General features: G+C 37.2%; 1 protein-coding gene across 1 annotated transcript in view; it reads right to left on the bottom strand.

Moving 5' to 3' along the window:
* ANK3 (ankyrin 3) overlaps positions 1 to 22872 on the bottom strand; it is a 372120-nt gene that overhangs the window by 239767 nt on the left and 109481 nt on the right. The window contains exons 2-5 of the mRNA XM_040242313.1: positions 11132 to 11233; positions 10621 to 10719; positions 10315 to 10413; positions 471 to 569 (exon numbers count right to left, since the gene is read on the bottom strand). Coding sequence (XP_040098247.1) covers positions 471 to 569; positions 10315 to 10413; positions 10621 to 10719; positions 11132 to 11233 — 399 coding nt within the window. The remainder of the gene's footprint in view (positions 1 to 470; positions 570 to 10314; positions 10414 to 10620; positions 10720 to 11131; positions 11234 to 22872) is intronic.

Here is a 22872-nt window from a genome sequence, read left to right as displayed (position 1 = left end):
CTACTCTTCAAAAATATATACTAATTTTGTTTAGAAGTATGAGTTAAATCTAATTAGTTAACTTTAGAAATGCATAAATCCAATCATTATAATTATGCTAACTTAAATTTGGAAAAAAGATTTAAAACTTATGTTCTATCACAAAACATTTCAAAACAGTGGCTGCCTTTGATGCAAAATTGTAAGAAGGAGAAAAGTACTCTCAAGCAATTATGTAAATAGTAAACAAATAGCTCAATTATAGGGTACAGCCAGCATTTAAGAGCAGAAAGGGTAACTAGGCATGGAAGATTCTTGAAAGACTAACAATAGATTTTTCTAATGTATTTCATAAAAACTTATGAGCACACACATTAATATACAACCGTAATGAAATACCAGTGGGACAGATTCTCAGTGATACAAGTTCAGGGTTCTAACATCCCTATAAACATGTGAACTCACCCACAAAAAGAACCAAAGTGTCTTACCTCTGTGGCCAGGCTCTGGCTTGCACCGTTGTCGAGGAGAAACTTGACAACTTCCAGGTGGTTCTCCTGGGCTGCCATATACAACGGTGTGAAACCATTCTGCAAAACACCAATTTAAATGTTTGTAGCTTTTTAAAGCTAATCTATCTTTCTACTGTACTGATGCTATTATATGTTTCAGGAAATGCTCACACATAATAATTTTTATAATACTTTAATGTATATATTTATATATATTACAAAACCTGAGCATGACAGTTTAAGCAGAATTATGAAGCATAATTAACAATTATGCTTCATAATTCTAGTTTGAGTGTGGTTCATCACTAATAGTCTAATTCATACCAATACATCCAGTTTAGTTAAACATGTGTATCCATTTAACCACTTACTGAGTGTCTATCATGAGTAAAGAGTTTTACTAGATACCATGAAGATATGAAGAAAAATACATTTAGTCATTGTCCCAATGAGTTTTTTATCCCAAGCAATAATTATTTCTCCTAAACAAAATATGTAATACTTTTACATAAAATTAAGCACCTGAAATAGTTCCAACTTTGGAAGGAATTTGTATTAATTTCATACAGCTTCAAACTTACCACAGATGAGGTTACTTGGAGCAAAGGAAAGAACACCAATTTAAAAAGGGTATACTTCAGTTTTAAAGTAGAATTCGATTAGGTGGTCTACTTTTTGTAAGTTTCCTTCCTTGTATTTTTTGCAAAGACATATTGTCCATCATTGTCTGAAATGTGCCCAGCTGCCAAGGAACTTGGAAATAAATGCATGTATATATCTTAAGCTTCTTAGTAAAAATGTTCTCTGAAACAATGTATTTCACATCTGTAAAATACTGTAATATTACCAAAAAAAAACTTATTGCAAGATATATATACCAAAACAGGTATTTTTCAAACTATAATAAATTCTCTTTGAACAAATTTTTCAGAATTTAGTTCTATTTAACTAACTGGTCTGGAAATTTTGTTGTATATATTATGCAATCTCAAAGAATAAATGGAAATACATTCTAAATTAAATGTTACAAAACAATACTCAAAGTTTTGTGATTCCAAAGGTTTAAGTTCATTATTATAAATATCAACTATTATATAATGACCTTACTTATCAAATCTCTGGATGAGTATACATAACATATACATATACATCTGGATGAATAACATAAAATTCAACCTCTACTAACATCAATTGTTTGGTTTATACCTCAGAATTAGGAAGTTTAAAAGATTCTTAAACAGATAAAAGTGAAAGTGAAAGTGAAGTCGCTCAGTCGTGTCCGACTCTTTGTGACCCCATGGACTATAGCCTACCAGGCCCCTCTGTCCATGGGATTTTCCAAGCAATAGTACTGGAGTGGATTGCCATTTCCTTCCCCAGGGGATATTCCCGACCCAGGGATCGAACCCAGGTTTCCCGCATTGTAGACAGACACTTTACTGCCTGAGCCACCAGGGAATAAATCTACCATGGTGAATATACTTTATTCATCAGAGAGTTCCTCTGTTCTACTTATTTTACACATAATTGTAATTAGCTAGGTTATTAGCTTGCCAAGCTCAAGATTAGAGACACAAAATTAGAGGCAGTAGAGTATAACACAAGATTCAAACTTCTTCACTGTATATTATTTACCTAGTAAAATCATTAATTCCACTGTTACTTTATTCTATCATGAAAGGTTTTATCAATATTAAATATGAAACATGCATAACTGCAATCCAATGTGTGTGTCGGGGGTAGGGTGGGGGGGAGAGGTGGGTTTCATCTTTGTCACTCTTCCCAGACCTATGAGGGAAACTGAAAGCTAGTTTAGACCTTTTAGCATATTACTTTTTTCTCCTTTTCAATTATTTGACCAAAATGAAAGAGTGTTCAACTCTTGGTTGATTTAAATATCTCTTAACCAAAAAAGGGAAAAAAAATTTAAAATATTAAAAAGAAAAGGTGGATTTTCCCTATCACTCTATGAACTGAGTATCTTTCTTTACATATCACCCAAAATTTTCAGACCAAATATTCAGATTTTAGGAGTAAAGTTTTTAAGAAAAAATTCCAAAATGGATATTATTTTCTGAGACATAAATATCAAGTAGATAATATATGTCAGTGGTGTCTCAACTCCAGGGCAGAGATCTGTTGTAGTTTAAGATTATCTAGGAAACACTGGTCCTGCTGCATGTCTGGTTTCTAGCCCAGTGTACTTGCACTCTTCTTGAGGAAACCTGCCAGAACCAAACATTTCCTGACCTGTGAAGAGAATCCAAAACTAGGCACTGAGCTTTAGGAGATGCTGCTCTTGTCGACCTGGAGTTTCTACAGAGTGACTCATAAGAAGGACCACTTCTACATCATCCCGTTGCCTTCTTCATCATGGCAGAGGGTGAAATGCTGGAATTTCAGAAATAATCTGCAGATATGAGTCACAGTGAGATGGGGCTCTGTTTCCACAATAGCTTTTCTTTTTCTTTTTTGAATGCTTGACACTGTATAGCCATGGCTTGAAAGCTGGTCATTTTCTGAATGGTCACATGCTTTCATACTTTTTTAACTTTATAAATTGTTATGGATATATAATTCACATATGAATAAACTCACTTTCTCAAAGTGTAAAATTTAGTGTTGTTTTCATCTGTTCGCAAATTTGGGAAAATATCCTCACCACCTAATTCCAGAACATTTCGTCACCTCAGAAAGGGACCATTAGTAATCGTACCTCATTTGCCCCTCCTCATGATCTCTGGCAACCACTCATCTGCTTTCCATCTTCACAGATTTGTCTATTGCAAACATTTCATGTAAGTGGAATCACACAATATATGGCATTGAATGGTCTCATTTTACTTCTGTTGACCACACTGATAAAATGATTTTTGATGAGGCCTCCATCAAGGAAATCTCACTTTTATAGGGGGCATTTGAGTGTGTGTGTGTGTTTATTTTGGTCCCTTCATTTGGCAGCACTGCTTTTTCTTTAGAGGAACTATGTTTTCCCTGATGTTTAGGTAGGACTGGTCTTGGCTGGACTTTGATGCAAATTGGCCAGCCCTTCTTCAACCACAAGGTCGGCGCATGTCAAGGATGGGTCTGCATGCAGTCCCATGACTACTCTCCAATCCTCTCAGTCCTGTTTCCTACCAAAGCTCCCCTCCCCACCCTCGGATGACCTGTAGGGAACGTATCAAAGGACAATCTTATTACCCTTTAGCTTAGGTTCTCTCACTCCAACTACCTAGTTTCCAAAGCTTTCTGAAAGCTTCTTTAGCCTTGTGTTCTATGGGTTCCTCAGAGAATTCCAAATTGCTGAAGTTATTTGGATTAAAGCAATAGAAATTAACACCAATTAATAAGAAATCACCTTTCAGGAAAGGATTAAGAAGCTGTGAGAACACATACACAGCATTTAGTTATGTTATAGGGAGATAATTCTAAGCACCCTTTGGAAAGAGTGAAAAAAGCTATTACCATTACTCTCTAGTGCAAAGAGGCTTAAGGTACCAGCAAATTCAGTGTGGATGACCTAGAGCTGTAATGCTTTTCTGTGAAATGGTACTTGGATTAGGAAAATGGTCAGATTTCAGGAAAGATGTTATTTTTCTCTTAAGAGAAAAAAGTACATCACTGGTTTTATATTAATTTCCTAACTTAGGAAATTTCCAAAACAAACAGCTGACCAAAAAGGAACATATGGGTGGCCCAATTTACATTTTTCTTTTCTGTAGCAACAATAGACTGAATTCTCAAAAAGCAGAACAGCTCAAGACTGAATATGCTTCTTGATACCTGACTTTATCCAATATCTTCAATTCCCTCTGCTCTGAAGGCATTTCAGTGTTATTATAACTGTTGTGTTATTAGAAGTATGCAAAGTTGTAGACTTATAGTTTTATAGATAGTACTGAGGCATGCTGCCTAGATCCACTAAAATAAAATAAAAATGAAATAAAATGAAATAAAATAAGGGCTTAAATTTCATCCTTGAAATTTTCTTATCTATGCTAGTTTCCTCTAACTAAGCCTTTGTATATCAAAAGTCCTGTTTCTAATTAAAATATTAAGGGCTTGGTAATAAATGTGTACTGATTCGTATATGATACTAATTTTTCTGAAGGCTGTTTACATCAGAGATATGCTATGAGTTTGAAGGTCAGAAAGGCTCTATTTGGATCACATCCATTGTCTAGCTTCATCAGGATCTGACCTCCTCCTCAATAGGAAACATTAAAAATACAGAAAGACCAAAGAAAAATTGATTTAATTAAAGGGCTTTGTCTTTGTTAAAACCACTGTGAAAACCTGTCCATTTAGAATACTTTGATAGCGAAAATATTATTTGAAATAGAATCCCATGGAGCTTGGTGGGCTGCCGTCTACGGGGTTGCATAGAGTTGGACACGACTGAAGCGACTTAGCAGCAGCAGCAGCAGCTTTTTTTAATAAATATGGTTGGTGTCTTATGGAATAAAGACAGAGAAAGAGAAAAGCATGAGGGATGTCATTTGACATGACAGTTTAGGATTTTTCAAGAGCAAACACTGTTAAAATCATTGTTGTATTTTATATAAAGTACCAAGGACTTAAATTAGAGTTCTTTAAAATCATAATTTAGTTATCTAACCCCATTTCTTTCTCAGAGGAGGCCTAAATGATTTCCTGGAACATTAAGTAATATAAGAAAGAGTTAACTACTAATTAAGACCTAAGATCAAGGCAATGACAAGAATTATTACAAGAATATCTATAAACACCTAGTTTACAGAGTCTCAGTTCATCAGAACTTGATATTGTCCAATGCTATTTTTATTTTCCAGGAGAATTTTTATATTTAAGGAAGGTGAGGGGTTCTTTTGATACTGTTCCTCATTGGCAATTAATTATTATCTACATAGGATAAAATTTCACGTGGACAGGAATATTGTTGTTCTTGAATATTAATATTCCTCTGATGTTCTGCCACCTAAATGGAATTTCATTGCACTTCATGGTGGTATTGCTTGTTGTTCTTTATGAAAGTTCCTTTTGTAAAGCTGCTACCAGGAATTATCTTTGAAACCCCATTCAGCTGTGTGGTGATCTCATTACTTACTCCATCCGTAGAATGATGCAGTTCAGGAGGTTTCTGAGGGCAGGTGTCTAGAGGAAGGGGGGCAGGTTTTTACTGTCAAGTGTGTGGCTGGGTATTCCAAGCACAGCTGCAAGGAACAGTGCATTTCACAGCCCATGTTCTTCTTCCGCACTTCATCATCAGAAGAGAATGTGTATAAATTGAAATCAAATCTGGTTAGGATTTTATTTTGACTACAGCTTCTCCCAGACATTGGAGAGAAGGTTTAAAAGTATGCCTCCTTTGATCATTAGTCGAGAATGTGTACATTGTTTACAATATGGGGAGGCTAACTGTCTCTCCCTTGGGGGAAAAAAAGAAGAAAATGAAAATGGACTAAATTATTTCCCACTACCTCAGAGCTTAACACCAGCTACTTCCTGAGTGAAAAAGATCATAGAGGCATTTAAACATAATTGGTTGAAAAGCATAATGCTTCTCTTGTGGTCAGCTGGTCTGTATTTCTCTCATATTTGTCAATATTCAACTTTATATCACTCCTTTCTGGAAAAAAGTTATTACTCTAAGTGAGCTCTCACTGGGAATCAGAACAGGTGGCATAAACCATGGAACAAAAGTCCAACCACAGGGAACTAAAGATTCGACCAATTACACAAGAAACCATGTGGTTGGAAGAACAGTTTTGAGAGGGTAACAGGCAGGAAGGCCAGGGGTCTCCAAACGGAGGAAACAGGCTGCAAGCGTCAGGCATTTTCTCTCTCTTAGGTGGCAGGAGGAAACAAACTACAAGTGCCAGACTATTTTCCCTTCTCTATACAAAATTAAAAGGAGGTTTCTCTTAAAATTCTGTGTTGCCATGAGGACACCTGGTTCCACCGGAACTTAACTTTTCTCAAACCCTGAGCTAACCAAGGTGGTTTTTTTTTTTTTATGGAAATGTTTTTCTTAAGCTATGTTAATAAACTATGTATTTACTCTAGACTCTTGTCTTTCTTCATGTCAGTTCCACTCAAGACTCAGAATCCATAAGGGCTCAACAGACCAGTACGTTTTACTCATACATTGTTCTCCTAATCTATGTTAATGAAACTGTATATTTATGTAGAAACCTGCCTTTTTTCAAGATTCACATCATTCGTTTTATGGCCTGAGATGACTCACTTTGTGTCAATGTTATCTCAGAATGCGTGTTGTGGGTAAGGGGCCTGATGCCACTCTGAGGTTTGAGACATTTCCTTTCTCTAATCAACAGCTTGCTTATAGGTATATGACATACTGCTAAAGGCTAGCACAGGGGGGCTCTTTCTGCCCCCTTCTGATGTCTATGTCAGAAGCTTTCTCTATCTCTTTTATACTTCAATAAAACTTTATTACACAAAAGCTCTAAGCAATCAAGCCTCGTCCCCGGCCCTGGATTGAATTCCTCTCCTCTGGAGGCCAAGAATCCTGGCTTCTTTCATGGCTCAGCAGCAACCTTTCAGTTTCTTTTCTGCAACACTGATATTTAATGGCATCAATACGGCTGAAGTAACAAGGTGGAAAGTCACTGCAATTCTGTGGACCCATAAAGTGCAAGAGGCTCCTGTTATTCAAAGATAATCAGTACTGGAAAAAGCTGAGGAAACCAAGCGCACTTAAGGTGGAGATCAAAAGGCCACAGTAAATAATGAAAAAAGTTAGATTGAGACTTCATCTTGAAAGAGAAAACCAGAAATTGTAAAAGCGAATTTATACGATTTAACAAAACGTAGGTTATAACTGCATTGTGTATGAGTTCACAGAATGAATGAAGACTAAACCAACTATGATTCCGGGGGAGAAAGTATGATTTTCATTTCCAACAAAACTATATGATGGGTCGACAGCCTTCACTTTTTATTTTCAGACTAATTTTTTCCTTCATTTAACATGTTGATTCTCAAATCATTCAAGTTGGAAACATCTGTCAGGAAATCATCCTGATTCTTCATACAGTCTGGTCTACTCCTGCCAGAAAGCCACGACCTCACTTGGCTGTGGGTCCAGCAGTCCTCTAGCATCATTTTTCCTGACTTCATGATATCCTATATCTTTTGGAAAACTTGCAGCTTTGTTCTATAGTCAATTTGTTCAACCTAACACCCTGGGGTAGATATTGAGGAACAAGGATAGATGTCAGCCTTCAGCTGGAAGGAATGTTTGAGTAGAGGTCAGTTCTTAAAATGGTCAGGTCCTTAGAGATTATCATACTAAACGAAGTAAGTCAGAAAGAGAAAGACAAACACCATATGATATCATTTATATGTGGAATCTAAAATATGATAGAAATGAACCTATCTATGAAACAGAAACAGACTCACAGACACGGAGAAAAGACTTGCCGTTGCCAAGTGAGGGGGAAGGATTGGGAGTTTGGGATTAGCAGAGAATGATTATACGGGGAATGGATAAATAAGATACTACTCTGTAACACAGGGAACTATATTCAATATCCTGTGATAAACCATAATAGACAAGAATATGAAAAAGAATATATATATAAATGTATAATCGAGTCACGTTGTTGTACAGTAGAAACGAACACAACATGGCAGGTCAACTATACTTCAATAAAATTAAAAAAAAATAGTCAGGTCCTTAGTGGATATTTACATATTATGATGATGTATGCTCTCCTACACAAGCTCACATCTCTGGGGGACTCACATAATGAATAATTTGGATAATGTTTAGACCAATAAAGTGAACTTAATTTTTTTGGACTCAAAGTCCACCAAATGATAATCTATTAGTATTTTTGTTAGAGCTCCATGCAGGACTCTGAGAGCTTGTAGGAGAATCTTCTGAAAGACTGATGGGTGCATATCCATTACAAACAATCTGGAAATTTTAATGTTTGGGGATTTTAAAGTTTCTTCTGCTTTTTTTTCCCCCTAACCTGTTTCAGGGAGCAACAACGATGCCTCGGTTAGTAAATAGGAATTGACCATACTGGACTTTAGCTAACATCATAAAATAGAATAAGCCTCTACATTACAGAGATTCTCCAATCATTTGTGTTTATCACTACCAGCCTTACATACCAGTCTACAGATGGCTGACTTTGAAAAACCTCTTCCTTTCACACGTAGAGGATTGCAAATGAGGATATATATGAAACTAAATAATCTGGAATAATTTACCTATTCAATGAATATTTATGTGTGTGTGCTAAGCTGGTTCAGTCATGTTCAACTCTTTGTAATCCTATGGACTATAACCTGCCAGGCTCCTCTATCCATGAGATTCTCCAGGCAAGAATACTGGAGTGGGTTGTCATGCCCTCTTTCAGATTTTCCTGACCGAGGGATAGAACCTGTGTCTCTTAAGTCTCATGCATTGGCGAACAGGTTCTTTACCACTAGTGCCACCTGGGAAGCCCATTCAATGAATATAACTCTTTTAAATTTATATTTTACATTGAAGCATAGTTGATTTACAATGTCGTGTTAGTTTCAGGTGTATAGCAAAATGATTTGGCTATGCATATACATATGGTCATACTTTTTCAGATTTGTTTGCTATATACATTATTATACAATATTGACTAGAGTTTCCTGTGATATACAGTAGGTCCTTGTTTATCTATTATATATATAGAAGTGTTTTTTCCTGCACGCTCAGTTGCTCGGTCAAGTCCAACTTTTTGCAACCCCATTGATGGCAACCTGTCAGGCGCCTCTGTCCATGAAATTCTTTAGGCAAGAATACTGGAATGGATTGCCATTTCCTATTCCAGGGGATCTTTCCAACCCAGGGATAGAACCTGAGTCTTTTGCATTGGCAGGCGGATTCTTTACCAACTGAGCCACCTGGGAACTCCTAATTTATCCCCCTACTCCCCACCTTTTTCTGTTGGTTTTCATAAGTTTGTTTTAAAGTCTGAGTCTGTTTCTGTTTTGTAAGTAAGTTCATTTGTATCATTATTTTTTAAGATTTCACATATAAGTGATATATAGTATTTGTCTTTCTCTGACTTACCTCACTTAGTATGATAATCTCTAGTTCTGTCCATGTTGCTGCAAATGGCATTATTTCATTATTTTTGACTGAGTGGCATTCCATTGTATGTATGTATGTGTGGACACCACATCTTATCTACCCTTTCCTCCGTGGATGGACATTTAGGTTGCTTTCATGTCTTGGCTATTGTAGACAGTGCTGGAATGAACACTAGGGTACACGTATCTTTTTGAATTATGGTGTTCTCTGGGTATATACTCAGGAGTGGGCTTGCCGGATCATATATATGGTTATTCTAGTTTTTTAAGGAACCTCCATATTGTTCTCCATAGTGGTGCACAAATTTACATTTCCATCAACAATGTAGGAATGTTCCTTTTCTATACATGCTCTCCAACATTTACTGTTTGCAGACTTTTTTTTAATTGCAACAATGCTTTATTAGGGTGGCCAGGAATTGAACCCACATATCTCCAAGGTCTGCCTGTGCATTCATTTCAAAAAAAGTTACTGGAAAATACAAACAAAAGGACAGGACCTAAGTGGCCACCTAAGTGGCTTGGTGAATGAATTTTCGCTGCTTTTAAGGGCAAAGGGTACTTCTCCACAGCCCTTGCTGCATTGGCCCTGCCCATTGTCCTGGGTTTTTCCTTGATGATGATATAGCTCTTAAATATTGTTTTCTTAGAATACACAAAAATAAACAAGCACCTGACCCAGAACATTACTTGTGAATCATGATCACAGCATTTCTTGGCATCTGAGATATAGGTTTACCTGGGATTGGGCGTTGACATTGGCTCCATTTGTAACCAAGACTTTTACCACCTCTGCTTGCCCTGCCAAAGATGCTATATGCAACGCTGTGTTTCCTTTCTGTGAAATGAGAGACAAGATCCATCAGCTCACCCATCTTTCTCTCTGCTTTCAACATTTTCCAAAATATTAAATCCCTCTGTAAGTTCCCCAGGAGGACAATGTTGATGAGTATTTCATGAGAAGCATGCCTGGATTTTTACTGAGGGCTGCATTCTCATTGAACTGGGCAGCTGATACAAAAAGCTCGAAATGTGTGGCACTGACCTTTGTCGCTGCATCCACACTGGCTTCTCTCTGCAGCAGTTCAGAAACAACTTCTACGTGGCCCTCTTTGGAAGCAAGATGGAGAGCGTTCAACCCATTCTGATTAAGTGAAGGGAAAGCTTTACTCAGCAGGTTGAAAATAGAGCGGTAAACAGTCTACTAAGAACTCTGAAGGGAACACCCTACCAACAACCATTTGCATGTGTGCAATGCAGGAGACTGAATTAGGAATAAAAGTACTTGTGGCAATTAGGCGGGTTGTTCTGATGTCATTATGTACTGTACTTTAGGAATTAATTGTTAAAGGACACATGTCTACATTTCTAAATACCCCTCTAACAAAACGAAGAATAACTTGATCATTCAAGTTGGTGACAGTTAATAGAAAACACTGGCAAAAAGAGAAAGTCTTGGTAATAACTTGGTAATAGAGGATTGAAAGACTTTAAAGTCTGGATTTTAAAAATTTTAACTGAAAACTTAAATAACAACAACAATCACCACAACTAACCTGATTGCAAATGTTGATGTCAACTCCATTTTTTATGTAGTCAAGGGCCTTTTCCAAGTGTCCAGCTCGAGCTGCTCTTAAGTAACTCGCGTTGGCATCAGACTGAACCAAAAAAAAAAAAAAAAAAATTTTGGTTAAAAAAAGGAAACGAATTTACCTGTTTCAGATGATTGTTCAAACTATTTACAAAGAAAGTAAAACTGAGATTTTTTTCAACTGAACTATTTTATTTCTAACATGAAAACAGTAATATAAGGTCTTCACAAAGTCACCAGGAAAAGAACGAATTCTTCAAAAGTTAGTTTCAAGGGTATAAAATTACCCCTTTTGTGATGCCATAAGTGATTCCAAACTGAAAGAGAATATTTCCCAGGATGTGTAGATACGTACAATTTCATGAGAGTTAAGAAAAATCCTGAAACTTTCTGGTAGTTACATTACAATAAACCTCACTGCTCTTTTTAATCATAAATTTAATTATACAGATGTTGAACTACAATACTATATCTGAAACTCATATAATTTTTAAAAAAAGAGGTTTAACATTACCCCATTCTTTTGTCTATAACAATGGCCAATTTTTCAATTAATAGTTTCATAAGTACATTTAATGCTGTTATACTAGTTTAACAGGAATTTGTGGTTAATGATGTTCTCTGCAATTTTCCTGTAGGTCATAGCCATGTTTTGGAACATTGACTGTATTTGAAAAGCATTCATTTATAAGTGTCTACAGTTTGTGAAGCATACTTTCCATATATTTTAAAGCTAAGTCCACAACCTATGGACAACTTTATTAGAAGCATTAGCCTGTACAAATAAAGAAATATGTCCACCTTTTTTGAACATAATTCATTCATTGGAAGTCTATATTCCAATATAGACTATAATTCATTCATTGGAAGCTTCCAACTCTAAACTATTGCTAAACTCTAATACCTACAATTACACAGCTGAAATCATCTGCTACCAAAATTTTTTAATAGAAAAAAAGGTGACAAGAAAGACTACCAAGTTGAGTCTGCACAGTTTGTAAAGGAATCTTGTTTCATGTAAAATAATACAGAAGGAGATTTTCTTGAAAGGGCTGCCGAAAACGTCACTGGTTATAAATGCAATCATGCAGGATGTGGCTTAAAAGAGCCTAGTGTCTTCCTTCAGGCATTTGGCCACTGCCTCCTTCAAACTCCCATTCACTTGCCACCTCATCTGTAAAGGCTTCCCAGACCTCCAGGCAGAGCTTAATTGCTCAGTGCTCCCAAGGCACTCATTTCATTGAGCCCTCTTGGTATTTATCACAGTTTTTGTTGTACCTGTCCTTTGTCTTCCCTAAATTGTAAGCTCTTTAACAATAGGCAGAGCTGTATTAAGGGGTAGACAAATGGAAAGTCACTAAGATGCCAATCCTTGAGAAACACTAATTTGACCCTGGAAATGTGCTTGAGGTGAAGAGAATTCTGTTCCTCAGAAGAATCTCCAATTTTGGTGTGGGTCAGTTAAGAGTTGACTTGCTCAAGACCTAAGTGAAACGGCAGTGCCTCTAGGGTCTCCCCCATTTCCATGCACATTAGTACGCCTCGCTCTGAAAGAGTCCTGCGTCTTCTAAATTAGGGTTTCTTAATCTCAGCGGTACTGGCATTTTGATCCAGATAACTTTTTGATGTAAGGAACAATCCTGTCCAGTGTCCATGTTCATCAGCATTCCCAGCATCTACCAATCAGGCACCAGTGGAATCTCCTATTTGAGACAACCAAAAACATCTTCATGAAGCCAGGTTTCCCAGGGTGAAGGCTAAAACCTCTCCAGTTGAGAACCACTGCTCTAAAAAAAGTAGTAAATTGGTTTGTTTAAAGATTGTGTGTTTCAAAAGGCTTTCATATTTTGCATTGCCATATGCCTTGACCTAGTACAAGGCAGTGACTATAACATTCATCCTTCTGTTTCCCCTACAACTGGAAGCATCCCTGGCACACAGCAGGTGCCTATAAATGATTTGTGAATGAATGAATCAACAAATAAGTAAACTGTGTGGAAATAACTGATTAATTGAGGAGGGCACGGCAACCCACTCCAGTATTCTTCCCTGGAGAATCCCCATGGTCAGAGGAGCCTGGAGGGGCAGTCCATGGGGTTGCAAAGAGATGGACATGACTGAGCAACTAAGCACAAACTGTTTAATTAAAATATTTCCTGGAATAATACAGGAGGCTTTATTAACAACAACAAAGATAACACAAGAGCTATTTACATTGAGAATTTGCTATGATACCAAGCTGAACAGCAGAGAGCATAAGCTAAGCCATAAATTTGGTGTCTGGGAACACATGTAGGTATTGCTAAAGTAAAATTGGGGTTTGAGTCAAGCATGCAGATAATTTAATCAGAGCAGAGAGTTAAGTAAGATTAAAACAACAGATTTGGTTCAAATCAGACAAAGGACAAACTAAAGTTTCCAGGAATGTAATGAAACACAAAGTTCAGTCTTTAAAGCAATTTGGTACTTGGAGAAGGTTAGTTTCGTTTGGTTTGTAAGTTCAGTTAGAAACAAATTAGCTATGCAAGGATGGGTCGCTGTACCATAAAACATCATCTTCTTTGTGCCTGCTCAGTGACTTATTAGTGAATTTGCCCAGAAGGGCTCTGATGCTGTCCTGGGAACAAATGACATCAGCCTGCCTGGATTATTTCAATGGCCAGAGATAACAATAGTGAATTAAGTAGGCACCCCAAACCCTGACTTTGAATACACAAAAACAGCAGTTATAGAAGTTTTAAAAAAAAGATATCAGAATTCAAGGAAAGCCCCTGAATTGGTTCTAGATCTAAAAAGGTTTGGCGACTCTTTACACTGTCCGTTTTTCTCTCACATTGTCTCAGAATTTTCCCACCAGAAAATTTAAAGCAAAACAAAATACAGACAGTATAAATAAAATCTTCTAATTCAGTGGTTGCCTACCTATTTGGTGTTCAGATTTTTTTGAGATTAACAAAAGTTATGAATTAGTTGCTTTCCTTCAATAATCACACATATATATACATACATAGATCAAGTATGCTTATGTACATCAGATCTGCATACACACACATTTTCAGACATCCAATATGCATACACAAATCTGCATACATGCAATATAAATATAAATCTTCATGCATGCCATATAAACATGCATGTGCATAAAAATGCATATGCAAACACAATTTGCACACTATTTCAGGCTCAGGATCACAAAGTTGGCTCACAGATTCATGTCTAAGAACATCTACTCTAAGGATAAAGAATTCTCTATTTTAGCCAATATACCCTGGTATCAAATAATTCTCTCAGGTGGCTAATTTATCACCTGAGAACTTCAGGAAAAAGAGAAGGGAAGAGAAAAAGAAATTATTTAATTTCTTTTTTTTCACTTCTCCCAGCTCTCTGTTATATGCAGACATGTCCAACACACCAATAATAATAACCAGCCTCTGCCTGCACTTCAGAGAAGAAGTCTAGGAAGAGAAAGAGAGGAAAATACGAAGAAAGAGTGAGAAGAGGGAAGGAAAGACTGCCCTCAAGAAACATGACACCTTAGGAAATGCAGTTATTACGGCGCACAGACAAGAATTGAGAAGTTCTTCCTCTAGTCTCAGCCACCTGCAAGCCACGCAGCAACGTCTTTCTTCCACAGGTATTAGTTGCATATGGACTTTGTTCTAGTCCTGCCAAAATCCAGCTGTATGGTGGGAAATAAAACAGATGTGGCACCAGTTAAGACTCACTTGCCTTCATCTCATTCTTATACATTCCCAAATCGTGCTGCTTCATTGGCAGGGTGAAGGGTGGAGTCTTCACTTTTTTCTTTTTCCAATTCTGCCTATAATATCTATATATTGGTTATTTCCTTACTCTTAAAATACATATAATTTTTCATATTAGGCTCAATAACAATGTGTTGCATGTCTTAGCTGTCATTCCATCAAGCAACTAGGAGTTACTCTTAACACAGGCTATGACCTGTTTTTTAATCTAGAACATTCTATCCAAACAATGTTTCTTTAAAGCCAGTAGTAGACAAATTACTCTGGAAGGAGATTAGGTCCCATGAGAGGCTGAGCACTGTCACATGGAAAGTCATACCGAGGAGGCCATGGTCTACAGAGTTAGTTGGTACAAAGTGAGTATGAGCAAGTTGGTCAGCACTTTTTTTCCTCCCCCGCCCCTCCGAGATGATGAAAATCTGAAGGAGGAATTTGGAAAATGTAAGTATCTTTTGCCACTGTTTGATGTCTTGTCTACAGAAAATTTTACTAGATAAGAAAGAAATATGAACCATGTATGTTTTTCAGGGAAATTGCTTCAAGGACAGACAAGCATTGTTAGGAATTAAACTTACTCAGAATTTTCACCTGTACTGAATATTATTCATCAGAAAGCAGTGATTAAAAAAACAAAACAAAACATTTTCCAAGTACTAATCTCAGTAATAACTAATACTTCATAACTCAACATGCTAGACACTATTACAAGCACTTAGATTAACTTAATTATATTATTGGCACTGAATTATATCATTAGTCACACTTAATATAATATGTATTATTTGTATAAGCGTGGTGTGTGTGTGTGTCCCCACCTCTTTGTGACCCCATGGACTGTAGCCCACCAGGCTCCTCTGTCCATGGGATGCTCCAGGCAAGAAACTGGAGTGGGTAGCCATGCCCTCCTCCAGAGACTGAACCTAGGTCTCTTGCATTTTAGGCAGATTCTTTACCCTCTGAGCCTCCAGGGAAACCCCAATTGTATAAGCACTTATAGTAACTTAGTCCATATAATACTTCCATGAAATAGTATAGCAGTAACTCATTAGTTCATTATTTCATTCATTTTCCATCAAACGACTGTCCGTCTGTCAGTCTGTCCATTCATCATCAATCCATCAGATGAACTATGTAGGTACTTTCAATTATGTCCCCTTTCAAGCCCAGTTCCTTCACTGAGTTTATTTTAAGGCTCAAGATCAGTCTGAGAGTGGCTCACCAGAAGACACGCCGACTGCCGATGCAGTGAGAATACTAAGAGTTCTGCTCCACTGCCACTAGACCTTAGGGCATGACTTCTGACATCTATTACTACCTCATCTACCAATTCTCTCTTCTTTTTCCTTTATTTCACCTTCCCACCTATCTGGGAACCATGTGAAGGAGAAGATGATCCTTCCTGTAAGTTTCAGGTTCTTTTTTTCTCCTGGTGTCCTGTTTTCTGTCTACCAACATAAGCAGGTATTTCTTAAACCTAAACTGCTCCCTGTCCAAAAAAACCCCCAAACAAACAAAAACAAAACAATCTTTGCTTCCACTTTTGTACCTAGCACTCTTTGCAAGGGATGTCTGTTTCTCAGTGCAGTAGACTAGTTAATTGGTCTGTATCCCAACAACTCTAGTTACTAGCAGTGTTACCTGTGGCAAGATTTTAAACACGTGTGCCTCAGTTTTCTCAGCTGTCAAATGGGGATAAAATAATCTACTATTAGAATGAAATTAGTTCATGTACAGTAATTAACAGGCTGAGTGCATAGGAAACAATAAATGATGACTATTTTATAATTATTCTGTGAACATCAAACATTTTGACGGATTGGTCTACGTTAGTTTGACTACTTCCATATAATTAATACCAATTCATCTTTGAGTCCTTGGCAATATGGCTTCTCTTGCTAATCCTCTTGCTAATCAATAAAATCTCTCTGTACAAAATCCCCATTCCAATTCCATTACTTAATTATAATTCTCTCCTTTTAATATTGAACCATTGGACAGCACTGATCACCTTCTCTGTCTTCAGCATCTTCCTTTTGGCCTCTCTCATTTCTTTGTTCAGGCCTTTTTGTTCCTCACTGTTTCAACCCATCATTGAAAAGCAGGCTTTTCCTTTGTCGGATCTCACATTTCTTCCTGTCCTCTTCGTCACTATCATCACTTCTACCGCTCTTTATACACGTAATACTCATTGACTGCGCCTATCGGCATCTAACCCAAACATTTCCATTCCTATGTCTCACAATTTCCGCACCACACCAGCACAACAAGCATTTATCAAGAACGTGTAACATATCTGTCACTGCAACTAGGCACTCATGGCAGAAATGTGAATAATAAACTTCCTTGATCTCCTTAATTCAGTTTTAAGATATCAAGATTATCCTAGCCACTCAGGCATGCAGCTTTGGCGTCAGTTCTTCTTATTTTAATTGAGGTAATATTTGACATGTAACACTGTATTAGTTTTAGGTATTTGATGACTTGATACATATATTGAGAAGTGGTCACCATAGTAAGATAACATCTATCACCGTACATAGCTGTAATTTTTTCTTGTGATGAGAGGTGTGAATTTTTTATTACTTTTTTCTTCTCCATTATTTCCCTGAAACTCTCTCCCAGAAAGTTTCACACTTGAATCCTATCAAGTGTGTCCCTGAGAACTTTTATAGTTTCTATTTTCCTTTTTAAAAGTACTTATCAGGGACTTTGCTGGTGGTCCTGTGGTTAAGACTCCATGCTTCCACTGTGGGGGGACATGGGTTCTACCCCTGGTCAAGGAACTAAGATCTTGTATGCTATGCGGCACAGCCAAGGAAAAGAAAAGTGAAAGAAAAATCATAAAAGAAATATCCACATACCCAGTCAGCTGAAGAATGAAAGTTACAGGCAGCTTTGCAGATGTGCAAGGGGCCCTTGACTAGGTCTCCAAAGGCATCCTCTGTTTTAGTTTAGTCATTCTCATTTAACCCTACTCCTGGTACATGCAGGCAAGATCTTAAGGTATGCGCGTGCATGCCTGCTAAGTCGCTTCAGTCGTGTCCAGTTCTGTGTGACCCTATGGACTGTAGCCTGCTAGGCTCCTAGTTCATGGGATTCTCCAGGCAAGAATACTGGAGTGGGTTGCCATGCCCTCCTCTAGGGGAATCTTCCTGACCCAGGGATCTCCTACATTGACAGGTGGGTTCTTTACCATTAGCGCCACTTGGGAACCCTAAGCTGTACACATCTAGGATCATAAATGCTGGGTCATTGCTTATGTGCTTATTCAATTTTACTAGTTAATGACAAATTGTTTTTCAAAGTGATTGGTACCACTTTACACTTTCTGTAGTTTGTGATTATTGATTGTGAGCTCACAGTCCTCAGAAATTTATCTTTGAGAATTCTTTTGGGTCTGGGTTAACAGAAGCAGAACTGAAACCATAACTACTTTATAATAAGCCCAGGCTGTTTCCTCAAAACCCATGGTTCTGTGGAACCCTAGGGTTCAAGAATTCTATGTACAGAATGACCGTATCATTCAGGAATCCCACTCCATGGCATATATCTGGAGAAAAATCATACTTCAAAAAGAATACATGCACCTCAATGTTTGTTGCAGCACTATTACAATATCCAGGACGTGGAAGCAACCTAAATGTCCATCGACAGATGAACAGATAAAGAAGATACACCTTTTGCATCAACATGGACGGACCTAGAGATGATCACTCTACGTGTAATAAGTCAGAGGAAGAGAAATACTGTATATCACTCATAGGTGGACTCTAACTTTTACAAATGAACTTGTTTACAAAACAGAAACAGACACGGATTTCAAAAACAAACATGGTTACTAAAGGGGATAGGAGAGTAGGAGGAATACATTAGGAGTTTAGGATTAACATATACACACTGCTACATATAACATAGAAAATCAAGGACCTACTGTATAGCAAAGGGAACTCTACATGATACCCATATATGATAACCTATATGGGTGAAGAATCTGAAAAAGATTCTGAAAAAGAATGAATACATGGGCATATAGTAACGTAACAATCACTTTGCTGTATAGCTAAAACTGATGTAACATTGTATGTAAATAAACTATACTTCAAAAAAAAATTTTTTTTAAAGGAAAACAAAGAGTAAGGTTGAGTAATAAGCAGAGTTCCATATATCTGTTTTCGGTGTCAGCCAAAGTAGGTCTACTTTTATCTATTACTTTTATATATTAATGTTTGATAATGTGCTTCATTTGTAAAAAATATTTCTGCTTTTAAACTATAATATTCAATCAATTCCTATGGCAGTCTCTCAGGTCCTTGAAAACCTGTGCCAAATACTTCCAGCTTGAATTAAAATACAAATACTGATCTTGAAGGTAATCTAGACAGCTTACCATCCCTCAAAGGCGTATTATTTCTCCACTGGCCCCATAATTTCCCAGTACTGTGACTTCACCTAGAACATCATGCCTGGCAGTCATGCTCACCATCACCCCTTGCTCTGCATCCCCCAACAAGAGATACACCAACTATATCCTAGGTCCAGCTCAAATGTCACTGCATCTTTGCTATTTTACCTGATAAACATCAGCCATGACTCCTTTTCTCTCCAGACTCCTAAAGCACTTGGTCCGTTCAGCTTAGATGCCAGCTATCTCCTCAACATGGACTCTACTCTCCCTCTTTTAGGTCTATGTCCTGTTCAGAGCCGAGTACTACATGATAGACTGTCAGGAAATGCTAAATAAAGACATAGTCATTCCTTGCGAGTCCAGCGCCCTAATTTTCCTTGAGAATCAAACACTCATACCAACTTAATTGGGAACAAAAAAGAGTCTGTTTTGTATCCTCTCTAGCCTCTTGCTCGCTTTTCATTTCATCAGTCTACTGACAGAATTAGAAGCTCATCCAAAATTCAAGAGAAGATGAAGGAGTGGATGTGAGTTTACTTTGGTGTCTTCACTCACTTTGTACATAGCCTGATGTGCAATATGCCTGCTGGAATCACCAATGGAGTGGGGCGGAGTAGGGAAGGATTGAGGGTTTGGGATTAGCAGATGCAAACTATATAGGACGGATAAACAACGAGATCCTACTATACAGCACAGGGAACTATATTCAGAATCCTGTGATAAACCATATCACCATAGAAAGGAATATCAAAAATAATATATCTGAATCACTTTGCTGTATACCAGAAACCAACATTGTAAATCAATTATACTTCAATAAAATGAACTAAAAAAAAGAATATGCAGATCAAGTCGGCATTTTGTTGTGCCTAATGAATCACAAGGCATCTAAGTGTCCTGTATCTAATAATATGGTAACATAAGTAATAATTACTGGGCACTTATAATATGAAAGGTATGTTCATTGATTGCCACATATTCTCAGGGGACTGTGAGGTCTGTGTCATTATTACCCATTTTACAGACTAGAAAAATCAGGTTATTAAAAAAATAATGATAAGAAAGAAAAGTAAAAAAAAAAAAAGTCGTTAGGCAACTTTTCCACAGGGCATTCTTCTAGAAACTGGCAGAGCCAGGATTAGAACTTACATGTACCTGGTTTTAGAGCTCTGGTCTTAACACACTAGCATCTAATGCTTTCCTTAGTTAAATGTTCCAGAGTGATATCAAAGTGGAAAAAGGAACTTATATTCACTAAATCAAGAAGGAAAGAAACAGCAGCAACATTTTTTTGGAGTCATGGGAGAGGCAGACAGGCACTTGGCTAGGTACTGTTCATAGATGAATTTATTTCATGATCCTCGACATTTGATATTTTTGTGTTTTCAAAGAGAAGAAGGAAACTCAAGAAGCTGCATTAAGTGCCATAGCCAAATTGCATTAGAATGAGAATTCAAATTCAGGTCTGTGTGATGTCACATCCTAGAAATTGTTCTTTTAACCAACTTCCCTTGCTCATTACCATTCCTATTGGCCAATAGGACTGATGCCCAAATATGGGAGCTCTTTCCCACATTCAGTACAACCCACTCCAGTACTCTTGCTTAAAAAACCCCATGGATGGAGGAGCCTGGTGGGCTACAGTCCATGGGGTCGCAAAGAGTCGGACACAACTGAGCGACTTCACTTGCTTTTTTCCCACATCCACTTGATCCTACAGATAGTCAACTGGGTTTTTTCCTCTAACATGTTTATGCTAGTTGTTCTGGATGTGATAATTATGTAACTTAATTAGGTATTATTTAAGCTGGGAAATAATATATAGAGAAAGAGTATTTTTATGAAAATGAAATTAAATGCTTTGGAAAGACCTGATGTTCCTAAAAGTGTTGCTGGTGAGTCAGATATGGACACGATGACTGGAAGTGATGAAAATAAAAATTGGAAAAATTTTATAGTCAGATTACTTCCCCGATTACTTCAGTTTCTAGCTTTCCTTTAAAGATACCGAATCTGAGACTCACAGAAAAAGAGCAGGTGTCATGGGAGGACAACGTGAACTCTAGAAGGGGATCTGTGTTCAGAGAAAAGTCCTCATCTTCACAACTCCCATTTGGCAAAAGGATGCACATTTATGTGCCTTAAGGTAAAAATCAAATGTTCAATAAACATGAATAACTTTATGATTCCTGGCTGCTAACCACTTAAAAAAATTAACCCAAGAACTACTAATATAAATTCTTCTATATAAAAAGACATTCTAAACAAACTTACGGTTAACTAAACTTACTTTATGGTTACTAAAGGTGAAATTGGGAGGAGAGAGAAATTGGGAGGTTGGGGTCTATATTTACATACTACTATATATAAAACAGATAACTAATAAGGACCTGCTGTATTGCACACAGGGAACTCTACTCAATATTCTGTAATAACCTATATGGGAAAAGAATCTAAAAAAGAATGGATATACATATAACTGATTCACTTTGCTATATACCTGAAAGTAACACAACATTGTAAATCAACTATATTCTAATTAAAAATATTTTAAAATGACATTTGCCTCTTAAAGATAGATTTTTAGTATAAAAAATAAAAGGCTTTCTATTGACCATTCCTTCTACTTCTTGAGAAGATTCTAAGACACCTCTAATAAAGCTTTTTCCAATAAAAATCTCCGTAAGTAATAATCCCTTATCTAGGTGACCAGAGCCAACAGCCCACACTGCCTGGTTTCTGGTCAAATGTTAGAAAATATGGCCCAGGAAGATCACCAAATTTCCAAACTTCTCATATTGGATGCACTCATTTAAATGTGAGTGAGAGTACCAGTGTATCTATGCAGACATATCAAAAAGTAAATCAATCTGTTTCTTAAATGCACATTTTTACCTCACTGTGAAGTGGTGTTGGAAATGAAACCTACAATCTGGCTCTTGAAGTCATCAATGTTTTCTAACTATTAAAACACATCTTCAAAGTGGATGTTACATTGTTTATTCCATTACCAGGATTTAAGAAGTCATAGTCAATAAAGGTATCAATATCCAGCAGTCAAGGAGTAATGACTACTTGGCCTCTACCTTGAGATGCAGTTGTGGCTTTTAGTGACCTGCAGGCAGCACATAGAATCAGAATTCACAGTACAAGAACCTGTGGCAGATGATAAAGTCCATAGACGCTCAGTGAGAAAAGCCATTTCTGCATCCTGGATAGAGCTGGGAAAAGAGCTAAGAGAAGGAGCTAAGAGTTCAACAGAGGACTTGGTCAGTGGGGACAAGAAGGAAGTGGCCAGAGATTCAGAAACGAAAGGTTGGAAGAATGGTTAATAGACAGTCTCTACTGAAAACAAAAGTCCCCTGGGGAGAACATTCAAGGAGAGTGTCACAGAAGGTTTGGAATGGCAGATAAATCTGATTTAACTTCACCCTAAAGATACCAGGAGACAATGAAGGGTTTTAAAGAATGAAAAAGAATCATTAAATCTATATTTTAGCCCAACTTAACTGATGGTGGATTAAAGTGTGGGAGAAA

Source organism: Oryx dammah, unplaced genomic scaffold (assembly GCF_014754425.2).
Source record: "Oryx dammah isolate SB20612 unplaced genomic scaffold, SCBI_Odam_1.1 HiC_scaffold_6, whole genome shotgun sequence".
NCBI lineage: Eukaryota > Metazoa > Chordata > Mammalia > Artiodactyla > Bovidae > Oryx > Oryx dammah.
Note: the sequence above shows the minus strand (reverse complement) of the source record. Positions and strands in the feature narration are given on the sequence as shown.